This window comes from Diaphorina citri, unplaced genomic scaffold (assembly GCF_000475195.1).
Source record: "Diaphorina citri unplaced genomic scaffold, Diaci psyllid genome assembly version 1.1 scaffold192, whole genome shotgun sequence".
Classification (NCBI taxonomy): domain Eukaryota; kingdom Metazoa; phylum Arthropoda; class Insecta; order Hemiptera; family Psyllidae; genus Diaphorina; species Diaphorina citri.
The window spans coordinates 232,407-250,866 of NW_007377629.1; the positions used below are offsets into that span (position 1 = coordinate 232,407).

The window sequence follows — 18,460 nt, forward strand, 5'->3', positions numbered from 1 at the left end:
TCCCAGTTTTTTTTTTTTTTTTTTTTTTTTTTTGTCCACTAGATAGCACCAGTATGCAAACATGCTTCCTGAGGAGCAGAAAGAAATGTGCAGAAACGTATGTGCACAAACACATTGATGTGTTGCCTGCAAGGGAACTTTGCTCGGGACATTTGATGTGACGTCATTGTGTACGGGAGCGTATGCCGTGACATCAAAGTTCACGGTTTACCGGTATTTTTTAAATCAATTTATCTCGGAATCTAGAAGTCGTAGAAGAAAAAGAAAAATTCCATTGGTCCTCATTTTTCCTGCTCTATGACTTTGAAACATCACCCAAGTAAGCACAACTGATATATTGCATTATTTTTTTTTTTTTTTTTTTACAATAAATAATCTATTCTTCAGATTATGTGCTATAGACTAGCAGGAATCAAACATAAGAAAAAGCACATAGTCAGTTAATATCTGTAATAAAAACAGTTTTTACTTTCTAGTTCTTGTTATTTTCAAAATTGATTTTCTTTCTCATTACAGTGTCAATCTGAGAAGAAATAAAATAGAGGCCTATAGCATATTAATGTGCAGGATGGAGGCCCAGCTCATCAAAATTTGATCATTTCAAGCTCTTGACTGTTGAAAGTTTGAAGCGATGCCTGATAAAAATCAACTCAATATGTTTGCAATTAAAAAGGTGTTTCCATCCCAACTTTTCTCCTATTAATGATCACATCCAAAGATATTTTAGAGTTGATGATCAAACGAGGCCCAAGTTAAATTTCAAAATCAGTAGCTGCTGTCAGCTATTGTAAAAGGAGCATTAAGTGGTTAGGTACCTAATTTTGTAGGAACGTATGTTTGGTACAGTAATTGATTTTGTACCCATAAAAAACTGATTCGTAATTCTCTAAAACACGGAGTTGGGTCTCATGTAAGTATGATTATTCTAATCAACTTCATTAAGAGTGTTTTTAAATGAATTTAATTAGAATAAAATGATGATTAAAAAATATATCCTCAAAACAATACACTCCCTCTGAACTTTTTCATAGGCTTGCCTAGTAGAGGTTTCAAATAGAGACAGTTTTAAACTTCGTAAAAAATATTTTAATAGAAGTGAAACTTTTTAATTGTTTTACAAACCTTGAATTTGAATTTACTGATAAGATAAACCAAATATATTCGCGTTTTTTAAGCACATTTCTTAAAGGATCTGGACTAGAACTTGTGCACTTCCATTAGATTCGCCATTTTGAAATGAACTGATGACTTGATGAGATGATTTGATGAAACACCAGAAACACAAAATCAAAAAATTGGGTTTTCCAATGTTGCCACATTAGTAGTGACGCATTCATTTTAACGCGCCACAGCCACAAATGTAACCGTACCCAGGTCAACATCCTGGAGGTCCAGGTCAACATCCTGGAGGTCCAGGTCAACATCCTGGAGGTCCAAGTCAACATCCTGGAGGTCCAGGTCAACATCCTGGAGGTCCAGGTCAACATCCTGGAGGCCCAAGTCAACATCCTGGAGGTCCAAGTCAACATCCTGGAGGTCCAAGTCAACATCCTGGAGGCCCAAGTCAACATCCTGGAGGTCCTAATCAACATCCTGGAGGTCCTAATCAACATCCTGGTGGTCCAGGTCAACATCCTGGAGGTCCTAATCAACATCCTGGAGGTCCAGGTCAAGATGAGATGATTTGATGAAACACCAGAAACAAAATCAAAAAATTGGGTTTTCCAATGTTGCCACATTAGTAGTGACGCATTCATTTTAACGCGCCACAGCCACAAATGTAGCCGTATTTTATTATTCCTCTCTGTGGCACTTTGGCCAAGAAGATATGAATTTTCGACCTCCTGACTTCCAGAGCATTTTTTCACCAATAAATGGTAAAATTCCTAATCAACATCCTGGAGGTCCAGGTCAACATCCTGGAGGTCCCAACCAACATCCAGGGGGCCCAGGTCAACATCCTGGGGGCCCAAGTCAACATCCTGGGGGGCCTAATCACCCTGGAGCTCCAGGACAACACTCTAATCAGCATCAAGGTGGGCCCTCTTCACATACTGGGGGACCCAATCATCCTGGTGCTCAAAGTCAACATCCAGGACCTCAAAGCCAACATGCAAGCGGTCCTGGACCTAATCAACATACAGGAGGCCCAGGGGGTCCTGGTCAACATTCAGGTCCTCCCAGTGGCCCAGGCCATCACCAACAAGGTTCTGGCCCTACTCAATATCCTGGGGATACGAGTGGCCCAGGACCTCAATATAGTGAACATACTAGAGGCCCTCCCACCCCCTCTCATTTACCCCACCCAGTCCCTGGTTATACCTCTCCTCCTTCATCTCAGCAGACCCCTCCCTCTCCCTACACTCAATATCCCACTACCATGGCGCCCTCCACCGCTACTCAAACCTACCCCTCCCCTCAATCTAGTGCTCAATATCCCAACACTCAACCTAGCCCCACCCCTGGCTATCAGGGACCCCCAGGTGGCTATGGACATCCTCCACAATCCTCACACACTCAAACCTATCCCCCTGGTTATCCACCCCAGGGATACCCTCCTCAAGGTTACGGGCCCCCTCAGGGAGGCTATGGACCCCCAGGACAAGGTGGCCCTGGATATCCCCAGTATCCAAGACCTGGCCCTCCCCCAGGTTCGAACCAAGGACCACCGCCTGGAGCGCCACAGGGGCAATATCCTGGCTATGGCTATCAACCGCCGCAGCAGTAGAGGCTAGGAGATAACAATTAGGACTGTATGATTTCCAATGAGAATTCAAGATAATGAAATTGTGCTGGTCCCGAGATAATGAAAAGTCCAATAGGATCATCCTCTATTTATTGGTTGTTATTCAATAAAACAAAGTCATGGAATAAAAGAGGAGAAAGTACATTTTTTGCTAAATCATTTAAAAAATTGATCCTACTACTATTTTTCTGGTTCTAATCTTCAAGGAGGAATATTTTTGTCTCTTGTACATTGTTTTTTTTTTTTTTTTTTTTTTTTTTTTTTTTTTTTACAAAGTTTTAATTTTTTTCCTCTCTGTGGCACTTTGGCCAAGAAGATATGAATTTTCGACCTCCTGACTTCCAGAGCATTTTTTCACCAATAAATGGTAAAATCTCACTCAGAGGCCCTCTGTCAAAGAAAGATTCAAAATACATGAGTGGCCAGTAGCAGCAAGAGTGGTAACGAAAGAGTGAAAAATCATCATAATAAAATACGGCTTATCTGTGCGCGTTAAAAAGAAATTTTTACAGTTGGCAGTTCTGATAATATTCAAAACCCCAGGGAAGGGAAAAGCGGGGAAGTGGGAGGTAGAAATTTCGAAAAATGTTGAAAGGGCCAAAGAGGGAAGGGAATGAAAACAAAAATAAAACAATTAAAAGTAAAAAAAAAAAACTTTCATCAAAAGTTCCGTGTTTTGTGTTTGCGACTTTGCGGCTCCTAGTTTTACTGACCGAATGACGGAATTTCCGTATTTTCTCAACAATTCAGTTTGAAACCCTTGAACATGTAAAGAAACAATTTCAACTCACAATCCACAAGTGAATTCATTTTCATTAGAAGAGTATTAAAATTTCAATCAAGTTTGGTTGTACAATGTCGGTGTCTTACCAGCAGCCCAGGCGGGGACCTCCCCCTACTCATACTCAGATACAGAAGGTAAATATTTCCCTTAGGTACCCCTAAACCCTGAACCTACTTCTACTGTTTCCCAAGCTCCAGAGGAAATAATTATGTATTTCCTTCACTCTTAACCCTCTATGAATATGAATTTTAGTAGGTAACTTTGTTTGATTAAAATTTTAAAATATAGGGTACGTACGTAATATGTATTATCGTTTTGAATATTTTAGTGTACTCAATTTTCTATTGCATATTAATTATTTCCATCTAAGCATAAGTATTTATAGTTTTAGTGATAGCAGTATACTAAAATTATTCCGTTGTCTTATATGAATTTCAATAATAAATTATTTTCTAATTCCTTAAAATCCCTAAAAAATTACCTTTTAGTTCACAACACTCTATCTACCAGTATTGTTATTATTTCAGAATACTTCAAGTCCCACACAATCATGTCTCAAAAGTCAAAGCTAAGCTTGTTACTGTGATGGTGATAATGTACTGGAAAAAACTCAAAGTCGCTCAAACTTCACAAAGAAATTAAACAAATTATGTAAATAAAGTGCCCCTGGGCTGGGTTTCCCAGAATTTATTCAGGACCAAAGTTCTGCTATTCAGGACCATACCATGGATAAAGCTCAAATGGAGTTCATGCTCCTCACGACTTTGTAGAGAGATTCGATAATTATTTATGTAGATAAAACCCTGGCCCAACTCCAGAAGGTGTGGTATGGTCAAAAGTTTGGCTATTTAGGGTATTGCCTATAAATGAGTGGTTAAAAAGAAAAAGTATCAAGACTTAATGGAAAGAAAGTAAACGATAAATTGATACACAAAAGAAATTACAATATATTTACAGAATTCAGGTTTGTTTTACATACCAAAGATTTAGTAGGTAGAGAACACCCCAGATATAAACCCTGCCAAGTGATTAACTTCCTTCTCTTCCACTTGATAGGTGTGGTATGGCCCAAAGTTTGGCTATTTAGGGTATTGCCTATAATTGAGTGGTTAAAAAGAAAAAGTATCAAGACTTAATGGAAAGAAAGTAAACAATAAATTGATACACAAAAGAAATTACAATATATTTACAGAATTCAGACTTGTTTTACATACCAAAGATTTAGTAGGTAGAGAACACCCCAGATATAAACCCTGCCAAGTGATTAACTTCCTTCTCTTCCACTTGATTATCTTATATATCCTATAGATTATCTTCCACTTGAGAGTCTTTTATTATTATTATCATCATCAAAAACCCTCAGGGAAATGACATACAAACCTAATGATGTAGATTATCTTCCACTTGAGAGTCTTTTATTATTATTATCATCATCAAAAACCCTCAGGGAAATGACATACAAACCTAATGATGTAGCACTGATATTATAGGATCTAGCAAACTAGCATAAATAAATTGAGAATGAAGGAGTAGTATAAACAACTTCGATTTAACTCGTACAATCTCACAAACATACTAGTGGGTGGCCCAACGTCAAAAAAGCTGCATTTCGTCAGGAAAGCACCAAATTTGGCATGGACCTTCATTTGGACCATATAAAATAGTGGGTGGCCCAACGTCAAAAAAGCTGCATTTCGTCAGGAAAGCACCAAATTTGGCATGGACCTTCATTTGGACCATATAAAACTTTTAGGAAGGGGTGACACCGAAAACCATGTATACGAACAAAATGCCGGCCTTTTTTTCAAAATGGCGGCCAAAAAAAGGGGTTTTTTGAGAATATCTCGTTTCCGGTAACTTTTTTCTAATAACAATATATTATCTTTTATTATTATTATCATCATCAAAAACCCTCAGGGAAATGACATACAAACCTAATGATGTAGGTTTGTGGCCATAAGGATGCCTGAGGAGAAACTGTATGTATGATATTTGATGTCCCTGTCAAGAGGAATGAATATTGGAGGTAGTAGATAACATTATTATTTTACATATTTTTCCATGAATTTGCGATGAAATTCTGATCTTAGTGAATCATTAATAAATTGATCTTTTTTCTTGTCAGGCTCCGACCTTGCACAATTCTTGAACACTACATCATCATCCCATCTTCGTTTGACTTTCAAATCGGACTTGGCAGCTTGACCTGAATAGTTCAGCAAAGGGTTTCCACTCAAAATGTTCTCCATTCTTATCCTCTCTTCTTCTTGCCTTTTTTCTGCTTCCTGTAAGACCAACCATAATTCAATTTCATCAATGAATGCAATATAAATAAGTCTCTTATCCTTAACTTCAAATCTCTGTCTGGTTGCCACTTCAAGTGAGGAATACAAATTAATGTATCATTGTGACTTTAAACTTTTTTAGCTATCACAGAATTCCTACATGTCTCCTTTGCAAATCTTTTTTCTCAATAAATCCTTTAACATAGGTACCACCAGTGATTGCTATTGTATCAAAGTAGTAGCTATTCAATTTTTTTCCCCTTATGAGGCTGACTGAGTGCATCATAGAAATCTGCCAATTCTTTGGCTCTTTGCCTTACTTTGTGTGTGATGAAACCTAGAGATGTAAAGTGACATTAAACATAATCAGAATAAAGGCCTATTTCCACTTGTTGTTTGGGGGAAAAAAATCATGTCAGGTGTAGGAACACTCTCATTTAAATAACATTACCTACTGGACAATAATAATAAAAAAATGGATGAAACTCACAATAAGTGGGAACGGGCCTTAAGGGTTGCACAAATTCATTCTAAATTTCTCTTACTTTCTTAGTTTGTTCTGCAGCTCTCTCCTTCTTGATCTTGGCTAGCTCTGCAAGGAGTGCTGCTTCATCATCATCACTATCATCGGCATCTGAATCTTCATCATCTAATGGATCATCAGCATCCAAACTTGCTGCAGGTAGTTGATCTAATCTGGGTCTCTTGCTGGAAATCACACAAAAAGGGTAGGTATGTCAATATTTAGAATTCTCAATCTCTCACTTGTTTGAACTTTTTTAACTTTGCCTTTAAATTGAAGTTGTTTTTTTTTTCTCTCTTCTTCTTCTTATTTCTAAAGACTATTTTTTCCATGGGCTTTTGTAAGAGCTCTTTATGAGTTTTATTATTATTTTCTTACCTGTTTCTCTCTCTTCTTCTTCTTCTTCTTCTTCTTCTTCTTCTTATTTCTAAAGACTATTTTTTCCATGGGCTTTTGTAAGAGCTCTTTATGAGTTTTATTATTATTTTCTTACCTGTTCAGCAGCTCAAGCAGTGAACTTTTGCCTTTTGAAGAACTTTTCTAGAAAAGATAAGAAAGAAGAAACCAGAATCAGATAACTAATCTTACCTGTTGGCATGAGACTCAGGAGCTCTTATTCTTGCTGTCTTGTCCTTCTCTCTTTCACGTTCTTCCAATTCCTTTCTGAAGTCTCGGGAACGTAATTCTTCATTCGTTCCTTGACCATGTTCTCTGTAATTATAAAATTACACAATATACACCAATTACACCATCAATAAGGTTGAATACCATATTCTGTGAGAAAGGTGTATTTTTCAACAAATGCAACATGGCTGTGGGTATGAACTTGTGTTTAATTAATTATCTTATTTTTCAGCCCCTAGAACAGCCATTCTTAACCTATGGTCCGTGGACCACTAGTGGTCCGCGAGAAGGTTTCAGGTGGTCCGCGAGAGGTGAGTAAGGAGAGTGGATTTCACCAATATTTTTCAGCCCCTAGAAGGTCTTTTAATACTCTCTTAAGGTTCATTTAATTTGTAAAGGCTTGACAGCACTACTAGGGGCTGGAAAGAAAGTTGGTGAAACCCACAACTAGAATTTATTTAGATAGTTGTTATTGTGGGATACAAAAGCAAGGTCTAACCTATTAAATTTTCCCCAAAAATACAAAAATAGTCTACTCTACAGGACTTACCTGTATTTAAGTTTTGTGTGTCCAGGTAAATCTCTGCTAGAATACTGCTTGGAGATAGCACTGAGATCTTTCTCTCCTCTCCCTTGACCTCCTCGGGCTGGTTCAAATGTTGGACGGGCAGCAGTGGTCATTTTGACAAGATTTTAGACCGTAACCAGGACCAAGTGGGGACACCTGTGTAGTGTGTAACCCAAAGCACTCACAACCCCAAAAAAATCAAGGAACTTTTTATGTACCTATTGTTTAGATTGGTTTAAAAAGAACTTGCAAGTGCTTATTGCTTTTTTTTATTAAGAATTAACTTTTGTTTTGTTTTTTGTATTGTATTTGTATACTTTTTCGATTTTGTGGAACAGATCGATTTCAATTATCGATCTTGAAGTATCGATAAAAATTATCGATCTTGAAATACAAGTAGCCAACCTGCGAAAAAGAAAAAAAATTGATCAACAAAAAAATACGGCTAGTCATCTACATCTGGCAACACTACTTGCATGAACTTTGCTTTTTCTAACCTCAAATTTTTTTCAACTTTATCTTTGACTTTGACAACTTTCCAGCAGCTCAAGCAGTGAACTTTTGCCTTTTGAAGAACTTTTCTAGAAAAGATAAGAAAGAAGAAACCAGAATCAGATAACTAATTACCAGATAATTTCAGAAATATCTGCCTGTAGGTACTTACTGATTGAAGTTGCAAGTAAGAAGTCTTCATCGAGTCCAAACTATCAAAAGGTTTGAAGTTTCCCAATACAATACATAAATCTAATCTGGTAAGCTCTATCCTAGCCCTTATTAATGCCTCACATACAGATTGACCCTTTGTCACTATCTGCATCTCCTTTCAATGAAGATTTATTTCTTGGGTCTTATCTTGGGATAATGTGGGATTGCATAATGCACAATGGTGTGCAAGAAAATCTTGTACCGCCTAAAAAAGGAGAATGTTGTAGCGGTTTCAGATGTAGCTGAATGGTGATGGCATTGTAAAGAAAGGATAACCTAGGCTTGGGAATGTGAGGGTTGACAAAACCTTGTTATTTTCTGTTGTTTCAGACTTACACCCCACCCACAGGACAGAATCATTCCGCCTATCCTGGTCCTGGTGGTCAGTCTGGTGGCTACCCCCCTGCCCCTAACGTAGGCACTGGTGGCTCTCAATCCTCACAGCCTAGCACCGCATCCTACAGTACACAAACCCCATACCCTGCCACTCTGAGTCCGAGTGCTGCAGGCACAGCACAGTCCCCTGGCTATCAGCAGAACACAGGGCCTCAGACCCCAGGTTAGTACAAACTGTAGATACAGTGATTTTGTAGGAAAATGTAAGGATGGGCCTAGTAGACAAATCCTCTACATTTATGCATGAGGTCATATTATTATGCTTATGTGTTTCAGGTGGTTACCCTCCTGGCAGTAATTATCCTCCCAGTGGTCCTCAACCTGGAGGCTATGGCTCCTCTGGATATCAAGGCCCCAACTATACTGGCTCTGGAAGCTATGGAAACACAGGGCCACCTGGTGGCTATCCTGGGAACTACCCTGGCTATCCTAGCTCAGCTAGTCCAATACCTGGGGGCCCCTCTGCATCAGGCCCTGGGCCTCGTCTCTCTGGTCCCGGAGCTCAAGGTCATCATGTAGGCCCTGGCCCTCATCCTGGACCCCACTCTGCTGGCGCCAGTCAACATCCAGGGGCACCTAACCAGCACCAAGGTGCCCCCAACCAACACACTGGGGTCCCTAATCAGCACCCAGGGGGTCCAGGTCAACATCCTGGAGGTCCTAATCAACATCCTGGAGGCCCCAACCAGCACCCAGGAGCCCCAGGTCAACATCCTGGAGGTCCAGGTCAACATCCTGGAGGTCCAGGTCAACATCCTGGAGGTCTAAGTCAACATCCTGGAGGTCCAGGTCAACATCCTGGAGGTCCAGGTCAACATCCTGGAGGTCCTAATCAACATCCTGGAGGTCCTAATCAACATCCTGGAGCCCCAGGTCAACATACTGGAGGTCCTAATCAACATCCTGGTGGTCCAGGTCAACATCCTGGTGGTCCAGGTCAACATCCTGGTGGTCCAGGTTGAAGAAACTAAAAGGAAATTGTACTTCATTGCCACTGGCCTCATTAGAATGAATACAGCAACTGGTATAAAAATTACAAGTTCACTCTAGTGTTACCCCCTTGACTGACTCTAGCATAATCCATGGTGAAATTTGTGTACCAGAAGTTCCTGAGAATCTTCATTAAATCATTAAATGGTCCGTCTGTTGACTAAGCAATGGCTCGTCTAATCTTGACTAAGCTTACGAGAAAATGGTCTCTGAAAAACAAAATACTCGTAGCTTCAACTTTGTTCTAATGACATTAATGGTAGGAAATTAATATTGTCAAGAGACTCAAGAGCACATGTCCCGTTAATCAGTAAGCTCAGTCCTCATCCTCAGTAATCAGTAAGGCGTAGTCACGTGACTTTTAGTAGCGCGTAGTCGTCTATAAAACCAAACTTATGAAAATGATAGAGACCCTCTATAGCAGAGGTTCTCAAACTGGGGGGGCGTAGAGACAAATCAGGGGGGCGCGCGAGCTTTTCCTATAAAAAAATCAAATTTATACCAAAATTACCTACCAGGTACTTAGTCTCCAACTCTAGTATCTTGAGATACGTAGGTCTGTTAATACTCTCTTAAGGTTCATTTCATTTGTAAAGGCTTGACAGCACTACTAGGGGCTGGAAAGAAAGTTGGTGAAACCCACAACTAGAATTTATTTAGATAGTTGTTATTGTGAGATACAAAAGCAAGGTCTAACCTATTAAATTTTCCCCAAAAATAGTCTACTCTACTGGACTTACCTGTATTTAAGTTTTGTGTGTCCAGGTAAATCTCTGCTAGAATACTGCTTGGAGATAGCACTGAGATCTTTCTCTCCTCTTGCATCCTACAGTACACAAACCCCGTACCCTGCCACTCTGAGTCCGAGTGCTGCAGGCACAGCACAGTCCCCTGGCTATCAGCAGAACACAGGGCCTCAGACCCCAGGTTAGTACAAACTGTAGATACAGTGATTTTGTAGGAAAATGTAAGGATGGGCCTAGTAGACAAATCCTCTACATTTATGCATGAGGTCATATTATTTTGTTTAGATTGGTTTAAAAAGAACTTGCAAGTGCTTATTGCTTTTTTTTTTTATTAAGAATTAACAACTTTTGTTTTGTATTGTATTTGTATACTTTTTCGATTTTGTGGAACAGCCAATTATCGATCTTGAAGTATCGATAAAAATTATCGATCTTGAAATACAAGTAGCCAACCTGCGAAAAAGAAAAAAAAATTGATCAACAAAAAAATACGGCTAGTCATCTACATCTGGCAACACTACTTGCATGAACTTTTTCTAACCTCAAATTTTTTTCAACTTTATCTTTGACAACTTTCCAGCAGGCGAGATTTCAAAACCCAACTCACTTGTGAATGGGGAGCTCATTTGTCAGGGAATTTTCGTCTCGCGTGGGATTTTCATTTGACTTTGGGGGGAAACGGGAAATTTTCTATCATTTCAATCATTTGTGAGGTTATGAAAACTTTAAAATAAGTTTCCGATTCCGATCCAAAGTTGAAGTTACAAAAGATCTTCCAAGTTGAGATTTTCCAACATCTCATTTCTCATTTTAACTGTTTTACTTTCTAGGAAGAAACTAAGTATTGTGTTTGTGTAGCCTTTATGAGAAACGTTTTTTCTATTTCCTAGTAGTCACTAGTGAAGTCTTGTGTTTTTTTCTCTTTAAGTGTGAACCAATAAACATTGGAACATTGTTGTGTAGCTTGAGAGACGTTTTTCTATTTCGTCAATTCTGAGGTTGGTCACTGCTCCTGTCAAGTTGGATAATATGATGGTATCCTTGCAAATATCAGTTTGCTGTAGTGACATTTGCTGTAGTGACAAAGTTTAATTTGTCATCAAAGCAATTCCTGCCATTCAAGGATGAAGAAACTAAAAGGAAATTGTACTTCATTGCCACTGGCCTCATTAGAATGAATACAGCAACTGGTGTAAAAATTACAAGTTCACTCTAGTGTTACCCCCTTGACTGACTAGCATAATCCATGGTGAAATTTGTGTACCAGAAGTTCCTGAGAATATTGAAAAAGAAAACGGTGAAGTATGCACAGATGAACTTGAAGAGGATAAAGATGAAAAGAAAAAATGTCTAGAACTTTTGAAAGAACAATTTCAAATTATAACAAAAAGGGTCACTGAAAATTTCCCTGCATGTAAAGATTCAGTAAAATCTTTTGTCCAAGAGATTTGATAGTAGGAACTGTAACTGCAGATGAGATGTCGCGAAATGGAAGAGAGAAGGAAGACAGGATAGGAGAAAGCCAGCCGGGCAAACTTTATAATTATATGTATTTTAGGATAAATTCCGCCCCGGGCGGGAATCGAACCCGCGACCTAGCGCTTACTCGCTTAGAAGGCAGGCCCGTCAACCCACAGCTAAGTGCTAACTATAGACACCTGTAGGTACTTACTGATTGAGGTTGCAAGTAAGAAGTCTTCATCGAGTCCAAACTATCAAAAGGTTTGAAGTTTCCCAATACAATACATAAATCTAATCTGGTAAGCTCTATCCTAGCCCTTATTAATGCCTCACATACAGATTGACCCTTTGTCACTATCTGCATCTCCTTTCAATGAAGATTTATTTCTTGGGTCTTATCTTGGGATAATGTGGGATTGCATAATGCACAATGGTGTGCAAGAAAAGACTACAAGTACCTACCTAGGTAGTTGGATGAAACTATTGAGACAGTGTGCCCCATAGAAGGTTACTGTTTTGGAAGAATTAAAGTCCATTTCAATACTAAAAAGAATGTTAGGTATTACTTGAGAAGTGTAGCTGTTTGCTGTCAAGATACTATTTTTTATTCTTCTTTGGACTACTACCAAGAAATTCAACCGCGTCTTTTCAAATTTTTTCAAAAGTCGAAAATTTGTATTTTCTTTATCCCTTGAAATTTTGATAATAATTAATACTATGGACCAATTCCTAGTGGATGCATACCAATTCAGCTGGGGCTTGATGAACATAGAGTCTTGGAAACTTTCCAACTTTCAACAAATTTGAAAAGTCCCGGGATACCCAAAGAAATGCTTTTCCTCTATGGAACAAAAAATGTAAACAAACAAAAAAGAACGCAAAACCGCACGGCATTTCTGGCTTGATTGCCTTTGAAGAAATCGAAGTTTGAGGTTAGGTCTCGGAAACCACAGCGGTCGCCGTGCGGGAAACCTCAGCGGTTTTGGTGTGTCAGCTCTCATATAAACATGGGTTGTAATACTCAGCGGTTTTTTGGTGTGTCTAGGCCTTTAGGGGGGGATGGTATTTTAACAAATCAGACTATTTACTAAATAATTACATTTAATAGTTATCTTAATAAACAATCTGTGTTTGTTTCAGTGGATGGAGGGCATAGAGCTGTCATTTTTGACAGATTTACAGGAATCAAAAATGCTGTGGTAGGAGAAGGTACTCACTTTTTTGTTCCCTGGGTACAGAGACCTGTGATTTTTGACATCAGGTCTAGACCTAGGAATGTTCCTGTCATTACTGGAAGCAAAGGTGGGTCTGAGATGGATACTGTGTGAGGTTAGATTGAAGAATAAAGTTGTTGTTTTGTGCCTACATAATTAATAAAGTACAGATAGGTACCTACCTACTCATGTTGTTATCTTCTTGGCTTAGCCATGTACTCTTTGGATTTTGCCAGAAATTATTTTCTTTAAAATTACTTGGAAGATTTGCTTACTACTCACCCACTCTTCTAGCTATGTACATTAGAGCACTTGCTGTGCTTTATGCTTTATTATAAACACCTTCCACTTGTTACTTTCAGTGTATTGCTTATAATAGAATCAAAAATTTTCAGAGTTTTGATACCTACTCTATTGTTTAAAAAAGGGTCAATATCTAATCAACTACCCAAAATCTTTTCGATGCTGGGAGTTGACTATGATGAAAGAGTCTTGCCATCAATCACCACAGAAGTGCTGAAAGCTGTTGTTGCTCAGTTTGATGCTAGTGAGCTGATCACACAGCGAGAACTTGTGTCCCAGAAAGTTAATGAGGATCTTACAGAGAGAGCCAAACGATTTGGTGTCATTTTGGATGATATTTCTATTGTAAGTCTACAAGAAATTGATCACAAATGCTTTACAATCTTTACATAGTACATATTCATGTATATACTTACAACCTATGTAGGTGGTCATAAGTGTAAAAGTCAAACCAATCTATTCTAGTATTTCTAGTTCTAGCCTAGAACTGGTCAAATAAAATTATAGGCCTTATCTGGCCTACAAGAAATTGATCACAAATGCTTTACAATCTTTACATAGTACATATTCATGCATATACATACAACCTATGTAGTCATAAGTGTAAAAGTCAAACCAATCTATTCTAGTATTTCTAGTTCTAGCCTAGAACTGGTCAAATAAAATTATAGGCCTTATCTGGGTGTTGAACTCATGTCCAGGTTCTCCAGGGGGGAAAAAATATATTCCATAATCATAAAATACCATATTTTGTTTGGAAATCAAAAATGTACCATCCTGCTTACCATTAGCATAGCACACTACAACCATTCCACCACCAAGGTAGGTTTACTGTACAGCTTATTGCTATCCAATACTAATTGACCACTCCAATGGGTTTTCAGACTCACCTCACATTTGGTAAAGAGTTCACTCAGGCTGTCGAGTTGAAGCAAGTAGCCCAGCAAGAAGCGGAGAAAGCAAGGTTCCTTGTGGAGAAAGCAGAACAGTCCAAGCAGGCTGCCATCATATCTGCCGAGGGAGATGCCCAAGCAGCTCAACTGATTTCCAAATCTCTTACTGAGGCTGGTGATGGTTAGTGTCTTTATTTACCAACTTTGAACTTTTGAGGGCATACTTTTCCTCCCTAACCTAACCTAGACTGGTTGTTATCACAATATCCTACCATCCAGAAGATCCTGGTTCTACTAGGGTCTAAAAATTTCAATTATTTGTTACCTATTTTTGCAACAGCCGTAGAGAGAGAATGGTTTTATTGAAATAGGAAGTTGCTAGTTGTCTGTCCAAAAGAAGTGGACGTTTAAGAAATGTCATCAACTCTTAATTACTTACCAACTTTGAACTTTTGAGGGCATACTTTTCCTCCCTAACCTAACCTAGACTGATTGTTATCACAATATCCTACCATCCAGAAGATCCTGCTTCTACTAGGGTCTAAAAATTTCAATTATTTGTGACCTATTTTTGCAACAGCTGTAGAGAGAGAATGGTTTTATTGAAATAGGAAGTTGCTAGTTGTCTGTCCAAAAGAAGTGGACGTTTAAGAAATGTCATCAACTCTTATTGACTCACAGAGCTGAGGGCTTGTCCACCAATAAGATTGTTTGCTTTGGACAGATGGCCAACGCATAGGTGCTGATGGTTCTCACACAACATAGGTACTTATTAATCTGTAGATCCTATCTCTTCTTCTCTGGAATCTTTTACTCTTGTTTGACTGTCACTAACAAACATTCTTCTGTCCTCATCCAGGTTTGGTTGAACTGAGAAGAATAGAGGCTGCCGAGAGTATTGCCTATCAACTCTCTAGATCCAGACAGGTCTCCTATTTACCATCCGGTAACAACATTCTCTTCAATGTGCCAACTCCCCAATGAATGGAGTGAACTGACTAGAGGCTAGAATATGAACAGATGGCATTGGTTAGAAAGTTCAAAACACAGACTACTGAAGCCATTTCTACCAAAAAATGTGTATAGATGAAAATGTTGGCTCGTCTTTGCAGAAGCTAGTCATCATGAGCAGCTTAAGGCGCCCGCGAATTTATGAACCTCAATTTAGCTCTAAACCACTTCGAATAAATACGAGCGAGTAGGTTTTCATTATATTTCTATAAGATTTAGTTTTCATTGATTAGTGTGTCATGTTGCCTGCTGATGGCATTGGTTAGAAAGTTCAAAAACACAGACTACTGAAGCCATTTCTACCAAAAAATGTGTATAGATGAAAATGTTGGCTCGTCTTTGCAGAAGCTAGCCATCATAAGCAGCTTAAGGCTCCCGCGAATTTATGAACCTCAATTTCGCTCTGAACCACTTCGAATAAATACGAGCGAGTAGGTTTTCATTATATTTCTATAAGATTTAGTTTTCATTGATTAGTGTGTCATGTTGCCTGCTTCATACGGCTAGTAAGTACCTAGTAATGAGTTTTGAGTCATCCTACCTTTGCATTTAACTTTCAATGGATAGCTCAATCTGCTGAATGAAATAAAAGATGATTCCGATCCCGTTATACCGTACAATAGAGAACCAAGATTTTTTCCAAGACCATGAATAAATTACTTTTTCGAATTGCTTTTCTTAAAAGCTGAGTCCGAAAATATTTTTTCAATCCCCTCCAGCTTGATATGAAGGCAATTGGTAATGTGTGAAATTGAAAATTTATTCCAAGATGTAATTCTTTGTTAATCAATAATCTGAATACCTTTCATTTTAGTTTATTTATAATGGTGTTTGTAGGTACAAATCCCGTTATTCCGTGCAATAGAGGACCAAGATTTTTTCAAAGAACATGAATAAATTACTTTTTCGAATTGCTTCTTAAGAACATAAATAAATAACTTTTTCGAATTGCTTTTCTTAAAAGCTGAGTCCGAAAATATTTTTTCAATCCCCTCTAGCTTGATATGAAGGCAATTGGTAATGTGTGAAATTAAAAATTTATTCCAAGATGTAATTCTTTGTTAATCAATAATCTGAATACCTTTCATTTTAGTTTATTTATAATGGTGTTTGTAGGTATTACATGATACGTCAGATGTTAAATAAAATAATAATTATTATTCCATACATATGAAGATGTTTTTATTTTTATTATCAACTTGCCGAAACCCGTCGCTTCGCTCCGGATTTCTGCTAGTAAATCCTTAAGGCATGGCCGTTCATGTCACTCATCCATTTAGTGGTCTTGCTCGGCGTAGCTTAACAAAAACGAATCGAAACCTGATCAGGTCCACCAGTCAAGTCTACCTAATATCGTGTGATGTGCTCATCAAGTATAGGGTAGACCCGACAGGCGGAACTTTTCAGCCGTACCTGTCAGGTCTAAATGATAGTGTGCAGGTCGTGACAGACTAGTAGTAAAATGTAGAGCTCCCCCGAAAAAAGGTCTTCTAAAGGCATATTACCACTTGTCGTGAATCTCATCCGATTTTAATTTCGAATGTTCTGTAGCTGTATAAATATCATTTATAAAAGACTGTTCCCACTACGCACGACACGATTTTTTTTTTCGAACGACACGTGGGAACGGGCCATAAGGGGCTTCAATGTCCAATGGCGCTTGATAACTCGTCAGTAAATTGTGCTAAAGAAAGAACCAACATTTGGTGGGTTCTTGTGGAACAGACAGACAAACTAAATGTAAAACCGTGGAATTGAAACTTGGACCTGACTTTTTTGATAAAAAATATTTTCGACATAATAGGTATCTACTCAAAACCTCTACGCTCTACCCTCCCCGTTCCCACTTGTGAGTTTCATCCAATTTTCTTCCAAATTTCCTGTAGGCAATGTACCTTTTTTTAAAAAATATTATGGGTACTTTACGCCTTAAACAAGGCAATTAATTACAAAATCAAAGAGTGTTCCCATTACATTAGGTACTACATATACGGTACATTTTTTTTTACTTTCTATTACTATACAGTACTTATAGCGGAGCTATACTAGTAATGAAAGTAGGTATTTAAAATATATATTTTAAAGTAGGTATTGTTTTTTAGTCTGTCCTTCCTTTATTATTACAATAGTAATAAAAAAGGTATAAGGGACGGACTATTGTATTCGCTTCGGTGTCTGTCTGATCCTGTCTTCTTTCTCTCTTCGCTTTCGGGACTATAAGAACTTAACAGTTACAGGTTACAGTTCCGTCTATCAAGACTCAGGAGTTACCTACCTTACTTACATGCATGAAGTCAATCATTTGGTTACTTAAGTAGGTACTTTATTTGACCCACATGAAAAGATACCAATGAGTTTTTTTATGCTTGGATAAAGATATTACACTTTTTCAAACACTTTCATAAAAGATTATTATTATTAAATTGTAATTAATTGTATGTATGTATTTTCCCCTACCCCTCCCTGTACTCTCCTGCAATGCAAAATGTCTGCGTAATAAATTGAACTCATTCCACGTCCATTAAATTCAACAATAGTGCAAATTAGGTGCTTAACTACGTAGGTACCTACTGAAATAACCCCCGCGTTTTGGATTTTGCATTAAGCGAGCTACATAGGTATTTGGCTTTTCCAAGAATTAAGCGCGATGCAAAGCAAACGGTGCGAAATGAAAAAATCGAAATGACACATTGTCTCTTTTATATTTTTAGTGGCAATTTTGTTTGATGAGTTTTTTCAAGGGAAAATTGGACATTTTTTTAGTCAGTTTTAATTGTAGAAATTTGTAGTTGTAGGTATAACCTTTTGTCGCCGTCGTTATGTTTACAACTCTATCCTGATCTATAACAATTGCAATGGAATAGTTAATCATGTTTACTTAATTGTAGAATTTCTTAACTAAATTGAACCAAAGTTGGTAGGATAGATACAAACTTATTGGAATCAGATGTGTGTATTGTAGTGGAATCTCATTACAGGACCCAGGGTTCAAATAGACACAGTGTAGGATAAAAGATACCGCCCGGCTGGCTAGTCACAGTCACAACCGATGGAATCTCATTAGAGAAGAATTAAAGGAAAAGGGTGATCATTACAGGATCCAGGGTTCAAATAGACACAGTGTAGGTCGTAGGATAAAAGATACCGCCCGGCTGGCTAGTCACAGTCACAACCGATGGAATCTCATTAGAGAAGAATTAAAGGAAAAGGG

The 18,460-nt window shown here is 38.2% G+C and overlaps 4 protein-coding genes across 4 annotated transcripts in view; 3 read left to right on the top strand and 1 right to left on the bottom strand.

The window, feature by feature from the left end:
* LOC103505748 (spidroin-2-like) overlaps positions 1-13,156 on the top strand; it is a 16,052-nt gene extending 2,896 nt beyond the window's left edge. Inside the window, exons 6-9 of the mRNA XM_008470104.2 lie at positions 8,566-8,794; positions 8,908-9,588; positions 10,387-10,548; positions 12,969-13,156. Of these exons, the coding sequence (XP_008468326.2) occupies positions 8,566-8,794; positions 8,908-9,588; positions 10,387-10,548; positions 12,969-13,156 (1,260 nt within the window). The remainder of the gene's footprint in view (positions 1-8,565; positions 8,795-8,907; positions 9,589-10,386; positions 10,549-12,968) is intronic.
* LOC103505736 (protein CWC15 homolog B) lies at positions 4,768-7,934 on the bottom strand. Its single transcript, XM_026821004.1, has 5 exons — positions 7,513-7,934; positions 6,927-7,049; positions 6,361-6,523; positions 5,465-5,815; positions 4,768-4,910 (listed from the first exon to the last, which is right to left on the bottom strand). The coding sequence occupies exons 1-4, from the start codon at positions 7,641-7,643 to the stop codon at positions 5,573-5,575; spliced, it is 660 nt and encodes a 219-aa protein (XP_026676805.1). The 5' UTR covers positions 7,644-7,934; the 3' UTR covers positions 4,768-4,910; positions 5,465-5,572.
* Positions 8,027-18,460, top strand: part of LOC103505750 (protein l(2)37Cc) — a 24,900-nt gene continuing 14,466 nt past the window's right edge. Inside the window, exon 1 of the mRNA XM_026820999.1 lies at positions 8,027-8,244. The gene's annotated coding sequence lies outside the window, so the exon portion shown is untranslated. The remainder of the gene's footprint in view (positions 8,245-18,460) is intronic.
* On the top strand, positions 13,469-15,434 carry LOC103505749 (prohibitin). Its single transcript, XM_026821005.1, has 3 exons — positions 13,469-13,690; positions 14,230-14,419; positions 15,098-15,434. Exons 1-3 carry the CDS (start codon positions 13,505-13,507, stop codon positions 15,220-15,222), a joined length of 501 nt encoding a protein of 166 aa, XP_026676806.1. The 5' UTR covers positions 13,469-13,504; the 3' UTR covers positions 15,223-15,434.